This window comes from Budorcas taxicolor, chromosome 22 (genome assembly GCF_023091745.1).
Source record: "Budorcas taxicolor isolate Tak-1 chromosome 22, Takin1.1, whole genome shotgun sequence".
Classification (NCBI taxonomy): Eukaryota; Metazoa; Chordata; class Mammalia; order Artiodactyla; family Bovidae; genus Budorcas; species Budorcas taxicolor.
In genome coordinates this window covers 32,943,070-32,964,249 of record NC_068931.1, presented here as the reverse complement: position 1 = coordinate 32,964,249, position 21,180 = coordinate 32,943,070, and the positions used below count along the sequence as shown (strand labels likewise).

The window sequence follows — 21,180 nt, the reverse complement described above, 5'->3', positions numbered from 1 at the left end:
GGAGAAGCCCCAGCAAGACAGTAGGAAGAGCAAAATCGCATTTAGAATAAAACCTTATACCTGCCAGAGATGCTCGGAGGGCTCAAACAAAGCCTTGTGCACACCAGGAGACTCCACAGAGACTGAGCCAGACCTGCCTCTGAGTGTTCGAGTGTCTCCTGCGGAGGTACAGGTCAGCAATGGTCTGCCACGGGGCAGGGGCTCTGGGTGCAGCAGACCTCGGTAATGCATAAGCCCTCTTGGAGGAGGTCGTCATTAACCCCCTCCACAGAGCCACCAGAACTTACACAGGACTGGGGAAACAGACTCTTAAAGGGCACAAACAAAACCTTGTGTGCACTAGGTCCCAGGAGAAAGGCACAGGGACTCCACAAGAGACGGACCCAGACTTGCCCGTGCGTATCCAGGAGTCTCCGGCAGAGGTGTGGGTTGGCAGTGGCCTGCTGCAGGGTTCAGGGCACTGGGTGTGGCAGTGTGTGCTTGGGACCTTTTGAAGGAGGTCACCATTATCTTCATTACCTCCACCACAGTTTGGCCTCAGGTCAAACAACAGGGAGGGAACATAGCCCCGCCCAACAACAGAAAATTGGATTAAAGATTTATGCAGCATGGCCCATCAGAACAAGACCCAGTTTCCCCCTCAGTCAGTCTCATCAGGAAGCTTCCATAAGCCTCTTATCCTTCTCCATTAGAGGGCAGACAGAATGAAAACCACAACCACAGAAAACTAATCAAACTGATCACATGGACCACAGCCTTGTCTAACTCAATGAAACTATGAGCCATGCTGTGTAGGGCCACCCAAGACGGACAGGTCATGGTGGAGAGTTCTGACAAAACGTGGTCCACTGGAGAAGGGAAGGGCAAACCACTTCAGTATTCTTGCCTTGAGAACCCCATGAACAGTATGAAAAGGCAAAAAGACAGGACACTCAAAGATGAACTCCCCAGTTTGGTAGGTGCCCAATATGCTACTGGAAAACAGCGGAGAAATAACTCCAGAAAGAATGAAGAGACAGAGCCAAAGCAAAAACAACACCCAGTTGTGGATGTGATTGGTGATGGAAGTCAAGTCTGATGCTGTAAAGAATACTGCATAGGAACCTGGAATGTTAGGTCCATGAATCAAGGTAAATTGGAAGTGGTCAAAACAGGAGATAACAAGAGTGAACATCAACATTTTAAGAATCAGTGAACTAAAATGGATTGGAATGGGTGAATTTAACTCAGATGACCATTATTATCTACTACTGTGGACAGGAATCCCTTAGAAGAAATGGAGTAGCCATCATGGTCAACAAGAGAGTCTGAAATGCTGCGCACTTGAAATGTGGCTAATTAAAATAAGGAACTAGGACTTCCCCGGTAGCTCAGTGTAAAGAATCCACCCGCCAATGCAGGAGACACAGGCTAGACTGTAGGTCACAGAAGACCCCACATGTTAAGGAGCAACTAAGCCCGTGTGCCACGACTGTTCAGCTTGGGCTTTAAAGCAACGACTGAAGCCCATGTGCCCTAGAGCCTGTGCTCTGCAATGAGAGAAGTCACCACAATGAGAAGCTGGCCCTCTGCAACTAGACAGTAGCCCCCGCTTGCTACAACTAGAGCAATGAAGACCCAGCACAGCTACAAAAATTAAAAAAAAAGAAAGTTCCTGGATTTTTCATTTAACTCTAATTCATTTAAATGTTAATAGTCACATGTATCTAGTAGCAATCATATTAGACAGTAAAGTTCTATACCAACACCTGCTTTAATTTCTCTTCCAGTTTTTATTTCAGAAATACTTTCAAGTTGCCATGAAGGCAACACTGTAAGGCCAATATTTTTATGATCTATCTTACACTTCTCTCCCTGTAGGCCAAACCTCGAGACAGTGACAGACTGAAGGCTAAGACAAAATGTTTAAGTTTCTGAAGGCCCCTCATTGAAGAGGTACAATGGGACCAAGAGCATCATATGACACAGTCACTCTGTGGACACTCCCCTAGCGCCCCCCCGCCCAGTTTCTTATAAGTCTACTTACTCGTTCAAAAGCATGTTGAGGGAATGAGGTTAATTTTTGTTAATTCAGGTAGTTTCAGAACATTCCAGTCCGAGAGTTCCTCATTTCCTTTAGAAAGTCTATAGACATCTGGAATAGATCTATTTCACAAATTGGTCCCGGTATTTCTCTGCAACCTAAGAGTCCACGGACTGAGGGTGTTCTGGAGCGGGTCCACCACAAGCTACAATTCAGGCTCATGTCAGATTTTACCTTTTCTGACCAACCTCCAGAAATCGAGACAGAGGGAAGGATTCAACTTCTGCTAGAAAGAGTAAGTGTAAACCTGCAAAACCTGAAGTACTTAACACTGGCTGAAACTCTCACTGACTTCAGGTGCTATAAAATCTACAAGGCAAAAACCTCATGACTTTAAAGTTAACATAAGAACACAATATTCAACTAAGGAATAAAAGCTAGAGTTGTGCTTGATAAATCTAAAACTGGAAAATGAAGCTAAAGAAGAAACATTTCCTCAAGGAAGTTTTTTTAATGATATGCAACTTAGTATACTTATATTTTACCTGTAGCTTCCATTATAAAGGTCTTAAAATTACCATAATCCTGGGAAAGAAGTTGTCATGCCTTGTAAGCCCTTCCAGGTTTTATTATTTACCCTTTTGTTGAGGGTACATAAATAGGGAAGGATTTCTTTTCACTTAAGGAACACTGATTAAAAGTTAAAATATTTAGCACAGTTTTATTTTTTACTTGTCTCACATGACTTTGGGTCTAGAAATTTAAACCTTCTTTATTTATTTGAATAGTTTTAATGTTACTTAGATGTTCTGCTACATGTTACTTTTGCAAAGTTCACCGATCTGAAAATTATGTTTATGGTTGTCATTTTACATATTTGGCTTTAAAAGAGAAGGGGTGCTGGTAAGGCAACAGTCAACTTCTGGGGAATGTCTTCAACAAACATGGAAGAGCTCAAATTTTTTCATGTTACATAAGATTAGGGATTCAAAATATCTGAATCTCTTAAGTTGATAGATCCTTAAGTCAATAAAGGGCTTCCCTGGTGGCTCAGAGGTTAAAGTGTCTGCCTCCAATGCGGGAGACCTGGGTTCGATCCCTGGGTCAGGAAGATCCCCTGGAGAAGGAAATGGCAACCCACTCCAGTATTCTTGCCTGGAGAATCCCATGGACTGAGGAGCCTGGTGGGTTGCAGTCCACGGGGTCACAAACAGTCAGACACGACTGAGTGACTTTACTTACTTAAGTCAATAAAACTCCTTAGATATTAGTAAACTTAAATTCACTAAAGTTTTTGACATAGAAACATTCAAACTCTGCAATAAATTCATTTCATTTAAAAAAAGATTAAATTTAGTAGGCAAATTCACATGTTCCGATATAATTATTTAAATCAAAACGCATTATCCTTTTGTAGTTCTAATTCTTCCAAACCCATTCATTTAAAAGGTACAGCCACAAAACTGATGCCAAGAAAAAAGATACCTATTTCATTTCAATTACTTATGTTGGTATGTTCTATGGATGAGGCATTGATGTCACTTCAGATGAGGGCCTCTCCATTCCTCACTGACGCTTTAACCTTACCTCTAATCAAGAAAGTTAGAGATTACACGTGCTTTTAAATGAAACTACAGACCAGGGAAGGTATCACTATGGTTGCATTATTTAAACTCTGAAATATACAGTGAAGTCATAAAGGGCAGTTAAGACAAGCAATGCATGCCTCCCCTCCTGGCGGCAGTTTTCAGACAGAATGATAATCTGATCACAGCATAAACATATTAACCAAACAAGATATACGTAGGCACGTGCCTATTATTACAGCCTATTTACAGAGATATTTGATAGTTATTACCATAAGAGAGACAGTATAAGTAGCAGAAGAATATTAGTAAAAGAGTAATACTATTTGCATTGTGGATAAAAATCTTAATTTCAAAACCTCATATTAAGAAAAATATTCTTAGTAAAACCTGAGAGTTAGCTGTACAGGTCAAGTTACATTTTCTACTTACCTCTAAGGATTCCTTCAAGTCTACAGCAGAAACTGCATCGTCTTCTTCATCATCAGTCACTTGGTCTTGGGAACAGTAGTGCGTGCTGTAAGCAGAATGCTCTTCTATTGCTTCCAGCCAGTCCTGAGATAATCCAAGGATTTAAGTAAGTGAAATACACTTTTAACTCGAAACACATATTATGACAACCTGAAAAGCATAAAATTTACATGGAGAAAAAAAATATTATGGCTTCAAAAAAACAAAGCAAAATACACCCAACAACAAAGTAATGATGCACGTCTCTTGTTTATGACGTGTCTGGATAAAAAATTTTCCCAATCCTTTAAAAAACATCATCTGTAAGTTTGTGTATTCATTCATATTAATACTGAAACACATTACAAAAACAAAACAATGGGTGGAGAATTTTTCACTTAAGAATTATAGGTTCTCAACTCTGGTGAGTAAGTTATTGCATAATAATACATCTAGCAACAATTTACTAAGCTGCCATAAGCACAAGAAACTCAGATCATTTTAAGAGAGTCAAAAAATCGCCCTGATGTTTTAACTTTTACTGTTTTTGAAAAATCAGTGATTTACAAAAAGATGGAATGTTGGCCCTAAAAATACCTACCTAACTTCCACCTCATTTCTCACAGCATTTCTCAGGATGAAAGCTTACCCTTTTATGAAACGTTAGGACAGACATGGTTTGGATTGTTTAGTGTATCTCTGCAAGGCAAAAGTTAATCATTCTGGAAAATACATTTTTAGGAAAATTTTTATTTTGTATATTTATTTTTGGCTGCACAGGCTTTTTCTCTAGCAGCTGAGAGCAGGGGCTGCTCTCCAGTTGTGTGAGGGCTTCTCATTGTGGTGGCTTCTCTCGTTGCAGAGCACGGGCTCGAGGGCACATGGGCTCAGCAGCGAAGGCTCCTGGGCTCTCGAGCACAGGCTCAGTAAGTGTTACACAGGCTCTTCCTAGACCAAGGATCAAGCCCATGTCTCCTGCACTGGTAAGCAGATTCTTATACGCTGCACTACTTAGGAAAAAGTGAAAGTTGCTCAGTCATGTCTGACTCTTTGCAACCCCATGGACTTCACAGTCCATGGCATTCTCCAGGCCAGAATACTGGAGTGGGTAGCTGTTCCCTTCTCCAGGAGATATTCCCAACCCAGGGACTGAACCCAGGCCTCCCACATTGGGTGGATTCTTTACCAGCTGCACCACAAGGGAAGCCCAACGATACTGGAGTGGGTAGTCCATCCCTTTTCCAGCAGATCTTCCCAGCCCAGGAATTGAACCAGGGTCTCCTGCACTGCAGGCAGATTCTTTACCAACTGAGCTATCAGGGAAGCCCACTACTTAGGGAAGCCCCTGGAGAACAGATCCTTTTAACCCCTTATATAATTTATAAAAAAAACAAGGTAAGTTTACAATACTGCCTTGATCTAAAGGAATATGGAGTCTCCATTAAATAACCACACAATGAATTTTTGTCACATTAATCCCAATTTTCTTGCTTGCTGCTATCATTTAAATTACCACAGAGAGAGGCTGAGTCTACAGTGTAATAAAGCAGAACCCCTGGGCTGGAGCCAGGCTCTGTCGCTTGCCAGGTGCAGGATCATAAGAGGGCACTTCAATCTTACCGTCTTCAGTTTCCTCACCTATAAATTCAGGGGCAGACTGAATAATCATTTAGGCTTTTTTCTAAAACAACTAAGGGCCCCTTATTTTCACAGAAGCAAACTCTTAAAATACCTGCAGGTACATGTTGATAAAGAATTAATTCATAAGCCAAATTTCAAAAGTTTTATATCATCACTCCCATTAAAAATAATAATCAACAAGAGGGTAGATGTTAATATTGAGCCTATTTGATATTCTTTATGTCCTTAAATGTTGTTTTACAAAAGACAAATAAATCCATAAAATTACCTCTCTTGTCTGCTGAAGGCTGTTCTTAGGAACCCTGAAGCTATGAACAGTGTCATCGAAGCATTTAATAAAGAAGAGGCAGCTATCAGTGGATTTTACCTTGGATATAAAGAAGTCAGTAAGACAACACCATTCATGCCCATAAAACAGAACCCTTAAATGATCTACACATAAAATCAACACTATTAACATGACAATAATACCCAAGTAAACATTTTTTTTTAATTACTTGATAATATTGTATTGGTTTTGCCATACATCAATATGAATCTACCCAAGTAAACATTTAAAATACTGAGAAAAAAAAGTGATAATGTTGGGAGTATCAAATGCATTGTAGCTTATCTACATCAAGTATGGCTTTCTTATGCTTCATTACTCAGAGTAAATACTAATAATATACACGAGGTATATAGTTTTTTCCCTCATCCTATTAAATATTTAACATAGCATGCACTTGGGCTACAAAGTCCTTTAGATACCAGAGTTCCAGTTTCTTATTCATGCCACTCTCCTGAACCTTTTGTTTGATGTGAGTACAGAAAATGAACTGAGTGTAAAAGCATGAGGAGTAGAAAAGTAAGAGGTGAAGTCTGAATAAGGGCTGGCCGACTCCATGGGAGAGCACGTCCCCTTGCGACCAAGTTTAGCTTCCCAAGTGGCTCAGACAGTAAAGAATCTGCCTGCAATGCAGGAGACCTAAGTTTGATCCCTGGGTTGAGAAGATACTCTGGAGAACAGAATGGCAAACCACTCCAGTATTCTGGCCTGCAGAGTCCCATGGACAGAGGAGCCTGGTGGGCTACAGTCCATAGGGTAGCAAAGAGTCGGACACAACTGAGCAATTAACACTTCAAATCCCCAAAACTGTTCACTGAGGTAGCACAGTCCTGGGGGGACACAACAGCAGCGAGGGTGTACTTGGATAACAGTCTGTCTCTGGAAATTAAAAAAGCAAAGCTGGGCAGCCATAAATACTAGAGACAGTAGGGGAGTCCTCCGAAGGAAAGAGAGAGATGGGATTCCCCGACTCTGTTCACATCTCTTACTGATGCACAGAAAATAGATTCCAAGCAGTCGCTGAGATACTGCCTAGCTGAATGCAGACCAGAGCCACTGTATGAGAAACAGAGTTTACAATCCAAACCTGGCCACAAAAATGACCTGAAACAATGGAAATAACCTTCAATGGAGAAAAATAATAGGATCCAGGATCTCTGGAACTTAACATTAGTGATACCATCCAAAAAAATGGACCACAATCTCAAAAGAAATTCTATTAAAAGGTAAAAAATGTCAGAATGGTTAACAGGGACCCAAACATATACTATCTGCAAGAGACAGAAAATAAATATAAAGATATAGGTAGGTTGAAAGTAGATACAAAAAGAGATATTATATAAACAATAACCATAAGAAGGGCTGAAAGGTTATATTAATATCAAACAGAACAGATTTCAAAACAAAATACATTATTACAGGAGATAAAGATGGCCACCAGATAACGATAAAAGGGTCAATTAATCAGGAAGAAATAATATGCATGTGATCAATAACAGAAATAAATAATGCTACAAATATATCTGGAGTTTAAATACCATTCTCTCAGCAATTGACACAATGAAAAAAAAGTCAGCAAGACACAAAAAATCTAAACAACACTACCAACCATCATGACTGAATGTTTATAGGACATGCCAACAAGAGCAAAATACACATTATTCTCTAGTGCATTCTCCACAATAATCCATATGCAGAGACATCAAGCAAGTCTCAATAAATCTGACAAGATGGAAATCATATAGAAAATGTTCAATGACCAAAATGAAATTGTAAATCAAAAACACAATCATGAAAACTCCAACTATTTGGAAATTTAACAACACACTCCTAAATATCCATTGGATCAAACAAGAAATCACAACAGGAATTAGAATATATTTTGAATTGTATGGTAATTTGAATAATCTAAGCTATAACCTTAGGAAACTATAAAATAGAGCAAATTAAGCCCAAAACATGGAGAAATTCTTTAAAACGAACAAAAATCAATGAAATAGCAAAAGCCTGAGAAAATTTTCAATGAAATCAAGAGAATGAAATCATAAGAAAAATTTCAATGAAATCAATCACTTCAAAAATAAAAGTGACAAAGTGCTAGGCAGATCTTCGGAAAAAAGAGAAGACATAAATTACCAATATAAAGAGCAAAAGAGTATACAACATTACCTATCACAAAGACATTAAAAACACAAGAGAATATTATTACCCTAAGTTTTATAGCCAAAAGAAAATGGACAAATTCCTTGAACAGCAAAAATTACAAACACCGACCCAAGAAGAAATAGAAAATATGAATAGCCCTATAGCAACTGAACAAGTCAAATTTGTAACGACAATCCTCACACACACACACACACACCCTGGCCCATGTGACTGCACAGGCAAATTCTAGTGAGTATTTAAGGAAGCAGTAACGTAATCCTATACAAACTCTTCTAGAAAACTGAAAAAGAACATTTTCCAGTTCATTATGTGAGACCAGATAATACCACTGGAGAAATACGAACACCACAGGAGAAATATAAACCAATAACCATCATGAACAAAAAAGCAAAAATTCTTAACAAAGTATTTATGAACAGTATCAGACTTCCCTGGTGGCTCAGACGGTAAAGCATCTGTCTACAATGCGGGAGACCCGGGTTCGATCCCTGGGTTGGGAAGATCTCCTGGAGAAGGAAATGGCAATCCACTCCAGGACTATTGCCTGGAAAATCCCATGGACAGAGGAGCCTGGTAGGCTACAGTCCATGGGGTCGCAAAGAGTCGGACACAACTGAGCGACTTCACTATTCACTATGAACAATATATTAAAATGGTAGTATATCACAACCTCGTGAGATTTGTCCCAGAAGTGTAAGATTGATTTTAACACCCTAAAGTCTATCAACATACTCATATTAACAAAATGAGTAAAACTATATGAGCATTTTGATAATATGGGAAAAGCATTTAATAAAGTTCAACAGATTTTCATAATGAGGACTCTCAGTTAACTAGGAAAGGAAAAAGAACTTCTCAACCAGATTAAGGGCTTTATATGTTGAAGCCCTAATCCCCAGTGAAGCTACATTTGGAGATCGGGCTTTTATAAGGTTTTAAAAGGGGTAATTAAGGTGAAATGAGATCATAAGGGTGGGACCCTAGTCCAGTATGACTGATGTCCTTACAAGGAGAGAAGGAGGAAGCAGGGATGCCTGCACACAGAGAAAAAGCCATGTGAGGACGCAGCAAGAAAGCTGCCACCTACAAGCCAAGGAGAAACAGATGCCTCAGGTCAGAGCTAAAACTATAAAACCCTTACAAGAAAACATGGGAAGAAAGTTTCATGGCCCTGGACTTAGAAATGGTTTCCTGGATATGATACCAACAGTCCAAGTGACAAAAGAAAAAAACATAAATTAGACTACATAAAACGTCTATGCAAAGAACATTATTAGCAGAGTGAAAAGACAACCTATGAAATTGGAGAAAATATTGCGAATATTTAAATAAAAAAATAAATATTAAAAAAAATGTTCCTGATAAGGAGATAATATCTGGAAGAGACAAAGAACTCCTACAACTCAATACCAACAAGGAAAAAAAAAAAAACTTGATTAAAAAATGGGCAAGAAAATTAAACAGGCATTTCTCCAAAGACAATATACAAGTGGTCAATAAGTACATGAAAAGATGGTCAATATCACTAATAATCAAGGCAATGAAAATCTAACTGTAGTTAGATGCCATTTCATACCTATTAGAATGGCAAAGAAACAAACCAAACCCTCTGAAATAAGTGTTGCAGGGAGGATGTGGAGAAAGTGGAGCCGTGTTGATACGAATGTAAAATGGCCCAGGTGCTATGGAAAACAGTACGAAAATTCCTTACAAAATTAAAACCAGAATCACCACATGACCCACCAATTCCACACCGACGTTTACATCCAAAAGAACTGAAAGCAGTAACTTGAGGAGACATTTTCACACTCCTGTTTATAGCAGCATTATTCACAACAGCCAAAAGGTGGAAACAATTCAAACATCTATTAATAGAGAACAGATAAAGATAATGTGGTCTACACATAACAGTGGAATATTATTCAGCCTTAAGAAGAGAAATACTGTCACATGCTATAACATGGATGACCCTTAAGGATATTATGCAAAGTGAAATAAACCTGACAATTACTGTATAATTCCACTCAGGTGAGATGTCTAAAGTAGTCAAAGCATAGAAACGGCAAGTAGAATGGTGGTTGCCAGGGGGTGGGGGTATGGGAAATAGAGAGGTGCTCTTGCATGTGTATCAAGCTTCAGTTCTGCAAGATGAGAAAGTTCTAGAGATCTGCTGGGCAACAAAGTGAATACAGTAAACACTGCTGCTGCTGCTGAGTCACTCAGTCGTGTCCCACTGTAGCTCGCCAGGCTCCTTTGTCCATGGGGATTTTCCAGGCAGTGCGTTGCTACTGGAGTGGGTTGCCATGCCCTCCTCCAAGGAATCTTCCCAATCCAGGGATTGAACCCAGGTCTCCCACATTGCAGGCGGATTCTTTATCAGCTGAGCTACTAGAGAAGCCCAGAGTTAACACTACTGAACTTAAAAATGGCTAAGAAGGTAAGCTTTTACATTATGTGTATTTTACTATAATTTTTTTAAAAAGAAACTTATAGATGTAAACATCTATATTAGCAAAGAAAAAAGGTCTCAAATCAATGATCTAAGCATCTACCTTCAGAGTCTAGAATGTAAACAGAGCCTGCCTCATAGCAGTCACTCATTTAATGCCCATTACCTTCAGTGGATCCATATGGGTTCCTAAATGCAGGCTTTAAGCAGATGTTTATAGAAGAAGCAAAAACTATAAACAAGGTGAAGCGTAACGTAGAAGGATCTAAGCAATTCTAAAGAAATTAAAGATCAGGAAATTTTAAAAGGATCACGGAACAACTTCTGTGATTTTTTTAAGGTAGACAAGAATGAGAAAGAACAACAACCAAAAAAAGAAAGAGAAAGAACCCAACTGAGGAAAAGCCTTTGAGTTCAGTAAATGAATCAAAAGCTGGAACAAATGAGAATGTCTGAGAAGCACCAACAAGAGAAGATTAGATGGCTGAGACTAGACAGCACTTCCCTGGCCCTCTGGTCCGATGCAAGGGAGAAAGAGGTGTGAGGACACTGAGGGACCAGGTGTGTAAGAAGGCTGGACTGCAGAGGCAGGGGACTGAGTCTGTGACATCTCCAGGGTGGTGGTGCTGGTCCCCCAGCAGTGTTCACATAGAAAGGTGGGTGCTGGGTTTTTCGTTGTTTTTGTTTTTAAATGGTGCTATCAGTTTACTTTTGGCTGTGCAGTATGTGAGATCTTAGTTAGCCGACCAAGGATCAAACCCACACACTGCGCAGTGAAAGTACTGGAACTGCAGAGTCTTAGCCTCTGGCCCACCTGGGAAGTCCTGGGTCCTATGCTTTAAAAAAAGGGTGCACCTCTGTGGCATGCTGACAACCCTAAAGAAACTGAAGCAGCAAGCTAACAAGTGTGTCCAGGCTCCAGTCTTAGACTAATCTTCACGGAGGAAAAACTCTTTTCTCCTGGCTGGTAAAACAGCCAGATGGGATTATGGAGAACCTAAACATCCTGATTTTGATACAGGCTTTAAATTTTACCACCAGGAAAATTTTCATTATCCAGATGTACCCACGTTCAAAGACACACGTACATGCACATATATAGATATCTACGTGCATACACATGTGTTAATATGTACACATACATATATTACATACACATACAAAATGGTAAATATTCTGTATAAATGTTTTTGGATCATGCTTCTCTTATCCCGCAATACACTGACTTTTAAAAAAACTTGATCATAGTTTTTAAATGGAATTCCACAACTTTACTTGTTCTCAAGTGAAAACATATGCAGTCATCCCTCTATATCTGTGGGCGACAGATATACGAGTAGAATACCAAAATCTACGGAAGCGCAAGCCCCTTATAGAAAATGGCATAGTATCTGCACACAACTCTGGCTTGCTTTAAATCATCTCCAGATTATTTATAATACCTATTACAATGCAAACACTTCGTAAATAGTTGCTGGTACATCCAAATTCAAGTTTTGCTTTATGGAACTTTCTGGAATTAAGTCACAGATAGGGAGGGCCAAACTGCACATACGCTTTCCACCCCCAAGATTTTACAAAGCAGCTTATTCCAATGACTGAGCACAATCACTTGCAGGACTGAGTTCACAGTTTAAGCAAAAGATGCGTGTGTCATCCTACCGTGCATACTGCTTGAGTTAGGTGTTTGCATCCCTGGCGATAAGCATTATGGACTGCATCGGGCCTTCAAAATAAATATAGATTATCAAGGCAAAAGGAAAAGAGATTAGTGAAAAGTTTTAATCATTCAAAATGTACATGCTGAGACTCAAGAAGTATTAAAGATCATAATACTTACTGTTTCCTATACCATGAGAGGACTCCATGTTCTAACACTACCCAGAATAACCTCCAGCCAAAAAACCTTGAACTCTGAGGGGAAAATAACACAGATTTTTCCAAGCTGATACATCTAGATTCAAATACTTGACTGATAAAAAGTAATTAAGTTATGATAGTTCTGTCTGAGCCTTTCATCTTGACAGTACCACTGCACACTCAAACATGATCAAATGTCACCTAGAAACTGGGTGCAGAAATGAAAACACCCTACCGAGTGACAGGAGCAGAAGCAATGCCATATTGGTAAGATCAACAATGAACACGGTCTACAGTTCTGACAATACCGTGCTAGGATATTTACAGGGAAATGTATCAGTTGTGGGCTTCAAAGACAATTTCCTCAAAGTTCTGAAAGAGCTTCTAAAAAAAGAAAATTATCCTAAATTTTATACACTACAAACAGACTTGTACATAAATATACAGAAGGAGCGCTTTCAAATGCAGAAGAAACTATGTGCTCCAAAATAGTTAATTCTAGAAAATAACAACTCTAAAACGCAAAGAAATGTTTATAAACCAGAAAGATTTTACATGTGTGTTCTGTGACAATTTAATATTAAATTCCTCCTGAGTATTCTACAGATCAATGTTCGTAACAAAAATGATAGTATAATCCTATCCTTAAGAAAAAAAATCCCTCCACTCTGCTCTGTACAAACTTGGCCATCTAAAGGTGTCAGACCAACACAAGAGACAGTTAATTGCTACAATCACTGGATGCCTAATGAAGTCCAGCAGTAAAACAATGGTTTACATTATAAGATCAAATAATTACTAAATCACATACTTCAGAAAATAATGAAAACAAATTTTAACAAGAGATCACCTAAGAAATCTTCTTTCCCGGTATTATAATTAAAAACTCATTCCAACCTACCTTCCAGAGAGGACCTTCGTATCGTTTCAAAGCTTTGTGTATGATCTATTAAAAAAGAACACGTTTTTGTTAAAAGCGCATCTATGTGTTTCAAGAACTCAAATTTTCTTTCTACATATACAAATGCAATCCATTACCACATACCTTATTACCAACAAGAACATGTTTCATTTCAGCACCCTGGGCAAGATCAAGAGGCTTCTGATCTGTGTAAATACAAGAAAGCAAGCCATCAAGAGCTTAATTCTACTAAAAACTGATGCTGCTATGACAGCACGTAATAATCTTTCCTATGCCATCAACCACAACCCAAATCACCTACCTGAAGTTGCCATCTCAATTCTTTACAGCCTCTTTTTCAGTAACTATTAAGCCAGCAAGTCAAACTAAATTCTGAACACTCTGGATAAGGTCTGTGATCATTCAGGCTTTCTTGCCGAAAGTCAATCCGTCAGTTTCCTACTGCTGTTGTAATAAATTACCCCCGCAATCCAGGAGATGTAAGAGACATGGGTTCGATCCCTGGGTGGGAAGATCCCCTGGAGGAGGGCACAGCAACCCACTCCAATATTCTTGCCTGGAGAATCCCATGGCCAGAGGAGCCTGGCGGGCTACAGTCCATAGGGTCGCACAGAGTCAGACAAGGCTGAAGCGACTTAGCACGCACATTGTGGGTTAAAACAATACAAATGACTTCCTTACACCTGGGGAGGTCATGAATCCACAGTTTCACTGGGCCAATAACCAGGTTGCTGGCGGGCCTGCCATCCTCTGGAGACTCTGGGGGAGCATCTCTTTCTTTGCCTTTTCCAGAGGTTGCCTACATCCCTTGATTAGTGGTCCCTCCCTCCATCTTCAAAGTGCATCATTCCAACCTCAGCTTACATTTTTTCTCTCTCAATATTCTGATCCTCCTGCCTCCTCCCCAAAAGGAAGGACCCTCGTGATGACACTGGGCCCACCTGGAGAATTCAGGATTCTCTCGCTATCTCCAGATACTCAACTAACCACATCACTGGGGGAGCATTATTCAGCTCATCACAGCTGCTCTTAAGCTATCTTGCTGGAGAACAGGAGGCAGAGACAACTCACAGACTAAGTCTGTGATGGTCCACAACTGAGGACCAAAGGCCAAAGGGATCACAGAGAATGAAACCAGCAAGGTGTCACGGTAACTTTCTTAAGCTTACACACACAAGCACTCTGTGTTGTGCCAAATGACAAAAACAGAATTTGTGTGTAAATTACTTAATGAGTTCTGAAGTGAGCACTATGTAAAGGATACAAACTAAACAATCATCTCATACCCTCAAGAGTTTCCAACTCCTAGAGAAACAAAGACGAAAGTGTTAGTCGCTCAGTGGAGTCCGACTCTGCGACCCCACCGACTGTAACTCACCAGGCTGCTCTGTCCACGGAATTCTCCAGGCAAGAATACTGTAGCAGGTAGCTATTCCTGTCTCCAGAGGATCATCCCCAACCAGGGACTGAACCTGGGTCTCCTGTATTGCAGGCAGATACTTTACCATCTGAGCCACAAGGGAAGCCCAGAGAAACAAAAGATATTTACAAATAAAAAAACAAAAAAACCTAGGTCTTTGAAGAAATAACCTATCAGACTGGAACTCTATTTACACAGGAAGTGACACATTCTATCAAATAAACTTTTTATAAATACCAATCACCTGGTATGTGTAGGACAATTTTTTTGTAAAATTGTCTAATGAGTCTATTATGTGACAATATCTCAGGCACTGGGGATTCAGCAGTGAACAGGACAGAAAAAATTGGGGGGCAGTGATAAAGAAAAAGGGAAAGACAGACAAATTAATAAAACGGGATACAGCAAATAATAACCCAAGCTATGACAAACCCAGACAACATACTAAAAAGCAGAGACATCACTTTGCTGACAAAGGTCTGTAAACTCGAAGCTATGGTTTTTACAGGTGTCAAGTACGGCTGTGAGAGTTGGACCATAAAGACGGCTAAGGGCCGAAGAGCAGATGCTTTTGAACTCTGGTGCTGGAGAAGACTCTTGAGAGTCCCTTGGACAACAGGGAGATCAAACCAATCAATCCTAAAGGAAATCCATCCTGAATATTCATTGGAAGGACTGATGCTGAAGCTCCAATACTTTGGCCACCTGATGCAAAGAGCCAATTCATTGGCAAGACTGATACCGGGAAAGACTGAGGGCAGGAGGAGGAGGAGGCCACAGAGGATGAGAAGGCTGGATGGCATCACTGACTCAATGGACATGAGTTTGAGCAAGCTCCGGAAGATAGCGAAGGTTAGAGGAGCCTGGCGTGCTGCAGTTCATTGGGTCGCAAAGAGTCAGACACAACTCAGCAACTAACAACCACCACCCACGCTGGGCCAACATTTTTAAGTGAATGTTCTGAAAAAGAATGACCGAGATGCCACTTCAGATTGGAGACTAGAAGATTGATGAGGAAAGTCTTTCTGAGGGAGGATGTTTAAACTGAAAGGGTCCAGCCTCATGAGAATCCAGGGGAGAGGCCCTGCACGCAGAGGCAACAACTGATGCAAAGGCCCTGAGGTAGGAACAGTTAGGTGGGCAAGAGAGAGGCAGAGGGAGAGAGAAGTCACATCCTGTGAGGCTTGCTGGTAGGTCAGACCTTTGTGAAACAGTACAAGGAGTCTGTGTTTTATCCTAAATATGATGGAAAGCCATAGAAAGGTTTTAGCTAAAAGAATAACATGATCTGACTTATGTTTCAAACTCTGTCAAAGTGTGTTAAAAGAACTTTTCAACACTATCTGGGGAAATGTGGACTTTAGCTATTTGATGATTTTTGAGAAATTATAAAATTATTAACAGGATAGTGCCATTGTGGCTACTTAATAGCTCTACTGAGAGAATTCACTCACCATATAATTTATTCATCTAGAGTGTACAAGTCAATGGTTTTTAGTATATTCAGAGTTGTGCAACTATCACGACTTTTTTTTAAAGAAGACCATATTTTGTAAAAAAGAATTTAAGTATTTATAGACAAAATAATATGACATCTGGTGAGTGGATTATTGATAATGCCTGAGAGAGGATAATTTCTACATTAATTATACTCTTTTTAAGCTCTGATAATTTCTGTAATAAAAATTTAAAAAAAAAAAGATCTCCACAGTGTCTGTGTGGGGAAAGCTTGTAAAGGTGCGCAAGAGAAAAGCAAGGATACAAGTTACAAAGCAAAGGTCCAGGTGAAAGATACTAGTTACAAACAGCTCATGCAGCTCAAAATTTAAAAAAAAAAAAGAAAATTTTTTAATGGGTGGAAATCTAAATAGACAGTTCTCACAGGCACATGAAAAGATGCTCAAATCAGAGAAATGAAAATGAAAACTATAATAAGATACCATCTCACACTGGTCAGAATGGCCATCATTATCAAAAATCTACAAACAATAAATGCTGGAGAGGGTGTAGAGAAAAAGGAACCACCCTACACTGTTGGTGAGAATATATTTTTGTGCAGTCACTATGGACAACAATATGGAGGTTCCTTAAAAAACTGAAAACAGATGTACCGTATGATCCAGCAATCCCACTCCTGGGCATGTATCTGGATAAAACCCGTAACTCAAAAAGATACACACACCCCAGTGTCCACTGTAGCCCTAGTTACAACAGCCAGGACATGGAAGCAACCTAAATGTCCATCCACAGAGGAGTGGACACAGATGTGGTACATATATACAATGGAATACTACTCGGCTACAAATAAAGAATGAAATAATGCCATCTGCAGTGATATGGATGGTCCTAGAGATTGTCATACCGAGTGAAGTAAGTCAAAGACAGACAAATCACATGACGTTGCTTATATGTGAAATGGTACAAATGAACTTATGAAACAGAAATGGAGTCACAGGTATAGAAAACAAATTTATGGTCATCAAGGGGGGTAAACTGGGGGACTGGGACTGACATACTCACATCGCTAGAGATAGATAATAATCTACTGAAGAGCACAGGGGACTCTACTCCATACTCTGTAATGACCTATATGCAAAAAGAATCTAAAAATGAGTGGATATATGGGTATGTATACCTGATTCACTTTGCTGTACAGCAGAAACTAAAACATTACAGATCAACCATACTACAATAAAAATTGATTTTAAAAAAGAGATACTGGTGGCTTGAACTAGAGAGTTAGTAGCAAAATGGGGACATCAGTAGGTATGGAGAAAAGTACATGCGTTTGAGATTTATTTTTGAGGTAGATTATCAGACTGCTGATGGATAAAACTTAAACTGGCCACAGATTACTTTCTTGGTAGGGAAAAAACTTTTTAAAATGTTAACTGAGCAACTGATAATCACTTTAGGTTTTCTAGCCAGCACATATGAGGATGTCTTCTGAAAAGCTCTGGCAACTTGTTATTTTTATTCTATCTACAGCGCACTTTTGAGAAACTATTCCTTTAGGTAGAGAGAAGGACACTGTGGTTTCTTTCACAAAATTCTGTCCTAACACCAAAAACAAATTCTGAACTCCCGCCAACCAGTTGAAATCCCATACAGAGCCCTCATTTCCGGATTCAATGTCCACAGTACCTAGCACATTGTGAGAATTTAATAAAATGTTTTTGAACGGAATGAAATAGCCTCCTTTCCTGGTTGGGCACTATAACCAGCTATTTCAGAATCACACCACCTCTTTTCAACCACAACAAAATAAAGTAAAAAACAGGAATGATCCTGTTTTTAAATTTTTGCATGATACAGACTTGGCCCTTAATAGGAAAACCAAATACAAATGTCAACACGCCTCAAATTAATTTACAAAGAATGCAATCTCAATCAGGGGCCAACAGCATTTTTACTAAGAACCTAAGAAAATTAAAGCCATTTGGAAAAACAGTTAAGGAACGACTGTCAAGGAAAATCCTCAACAAAGAATAGTAGGGGAAAGATTACCAGCGAATAAAATCTTAGAAAAACAAACATTAAACGTGCAACACTGTTGAGGGAAAGTGATAGATGAGGCAACGAGTGAGTACAGAAAACACAGTCAGCTCTTCAAGTGGATGAGAAAGGGCTAACAGAACAATGGAAGAGGAATGAATGGATGCTTTGATGAAGGGTGCAGAGGTAAGTGATTAGCAAGTTGAGGGTCTCACATCCTAAGTACACGCTCACATCACCTTTTCTGCTCAAAACCCTCCACACTGGCCAGCAGGGCTGAGCCTCTGGCTATTGTCTGGAGTTACCACTCTCCCTCATGAGCACCTTCTAGGCACCCAAGCAGCTCTCTTCCTCAAATATGTCAAGTGCCCGCCTACCCTGAGCTTTCACACTGGCCTCTCCTTTGCTTTCACTGCTCTTCTGCTTGAATCCCTCACCAGGGCTCCCTCCCGTCCTCGGTCGGGCTCTCTGCTCAAGGTCACTTCAGAGCGACCTTCCCTTCCCTCCCTGCTTCCCAAAACATCAGCCCCACTGACTCACCCTCTATTCCCTTTGGCCTGTTTTATTTTTCAGCACATCACTGCTCGACATTGAACGTATTTTTTGCTTTGTCTGTCTCCTCCCACCAGAACACAAGCTCCAAGAGAGTGGAGACAGATTTTGTTCACTTTTGGGTCGCCAGTAACTACCACAGCAGAGGCTCGGCATGTGTTGAATAGACGTGCCACAGACACACTAGGGAGAACAGAATCGGATATGCCCCAACTGCTGCCTAAGCTTAGTGGTTTTAGAAGAAATCAAAGAGGAGGACCAACAAGTTTGACTTTAAACATCTTTGTTTTAAGAGACTTGGAAAATTTAGTCATAAAAAATATAGAAATTATCATTGTTCTTATCACTGAAGGTTTGGAGGCATGGAGCCCATTATACCCACACGAACTACTACGCAGAAGGCAAGCTATGAAGATCATGCTTCCAAGAACAACATGGAACACTGCTGATGCTTAATATCAGTTCAGTTCAGTCGCTCAGTCATGTCCGACTCTTTGCGACCCCATGAATCGTAGCACGCCAGGCTTCCCTGTCCATCACCAACTCCCGGAGTTCACTCAGACTCACGTCCATCGAGTCAGTGATACCATCCAGCCACCTCATCCTCGGTCGTCCCCTTCTCCTCCTGCCCCCAATCCCTCCCAGCATCAGACTCTTTTCCAATGAGTCAACTCTTAGGATTTTAATATGTCAACTCTATTTACAAGCCATAAACTAGAAAGAATGGTAGATACATTCCTAGGTGTTTGCCGGCCCATACTTATCACCATCCTCTGGGCACCCTCTGCCCTTTGTACACCCTGCAGGGGAAGACCCCAGCCACCATGTTTGTACCTCCACCCCAACTCCTATTGACTGCACCAATGGTGGGCACCTAACACAAGTGGGCGCCATCATACTGCCCCCCACTTAGACTTAAAACTGAGGTTAACGGACAATGATCCACTGAATGTAGCTACCAGGCAGCCATCTTCTCTCATGTAGGCCGGAAAACAAACGAGCTCATCTGCTAAGCGACAGAAATGAGGGACCACACAGTGCAGAGACACACACACACAATGAGTGGCAGCCGCCTTGGGGCCTAACAGCATCCTGTTTCCTGATTCCATCCCCTCTGATGGTGAACAGCATTTCCTGTTTTGAAATACAGAGAGATACCTCTGTATTCTTATACTAATAATATATGATCCTTCTTTTGCTTACACTCTCGAGTTGGTATCTATTATTTTAAATTTTAAAAATCTAGCCTACCATAGAACAGCAACTAAAACCTAAATCTTTGGATGTTTGGGTAGAGGTGATTATACCTTTTCAGTGTCTTCATTTTTCCTCATTTGGCCAGAAAAAAGCAGCATGCTTTGAAACTTTAAAAAATGCTCAAAAATAGGTATGAGAATAAATCCGAATGGTATATAATATGCCAAAATACCAGAGGCTGTATTGGAGTAATGTATGTTCTTTCTCTATTTTTAAAACTTCCTAAAATGCAGACACTACTACTCTTATGGTAGTAGAATAAGAAAAACTCTCTATTTTTTAAAAAATAAAAAAATTTTTTTAAAAAACAAGTAAGAAAAAAGTACTGTCTCAGAAGGCACCATCTTAACTTTTATCAAGAACACATTAACATCTTTTAACAGGCATGCTGAACTTTCCAAATATCTGTATCCACCTTGCATTACTTTTAGAAGTTTACCCTTCAATCATTCTGTAAACTGCTACTAACTTTCAAAGGTAATCATGATGATTCTTCCCCACTTCCAGCTTTATTATTTTGTTTTCATTTTTTTTGATGACACAAATTGGTAGCATCATCATTCTCAAGTGTGTATTCCACTTTTATTATACAGGAATGTACCCATAAAGTGCTTTTTAAAAAAATTTTCTTTTTATTTGTCTATTTATCTGGTTGCACTGGGTCTTAGCTGCAGCATGTGGACTCGTAGCTGTGGCATGCAGGATCGAATTCCCCATCCAGGGATCGAACCTGGGCCCCCTACATTGGGACCAGAGAGAGTCTTGGCCACTAGACCACCAGAAAAGTCCCCCATGAAGTGCTTTTACGTGTTCAGTATGGTGTTAATATTGAAATAATGGCTTACCTATTATGCTTCAACTTCCTTTCTTTGCTCATTGTCTTATTTATCCACATTGATATAAGTAGCCCCTGTTCTCTCGATTTTAGTATTACCGCAAGTATAAAAGCAAACCTCAGCTGATTCGAGCTGTTAGGCTTATGTCTACCTTTTTAATATTTTAGACAGAGCTGAAATAAACATCATGGTACA

General features: G+C 39.9%; 1 protein-coding gene across 1 annotated transcript in view; it reads right to left on the bottom strand.

The window, feature by feature from the left end:
* The window catches only part of OSBPL1A (oxysterol binding protein like 1A), a 210,961-nt gene that overhangs the window by 147,568 nt on the left and 42,213 nt on the right, over window positions 1-21,180 (bottom strand). The window contains exons 8-13 of the mRNA XM_052660236.1: window positions 13,549-13,610; window positions 13,405-13,449; window positions 12,484-12,557; window positions 12,306-12,369; window positions 5,969-6,067; window positions 4,042-4,164 (exon numbers count right to left, since the gene is read on the bottom strand). Of these exons, the coding sequence (XP_052516196.1) occupies window positions 4,042-4,164; window positions 5,969-6,067; window positions 12,306-12,369; window positions 12,484-12,557; window positions 13,405-13,449; window positions 13,549-13,610 (467 nt within the window). The remainder of the gene's footprint in view (window positions 1-4,041; window positions 4,165-5,968; window positions 6,068-12,305; window positions 12,370-12,483; window positions 12,558-13,404; window positions 13,450-13,548; window positions 13,611-21,180) is intronic.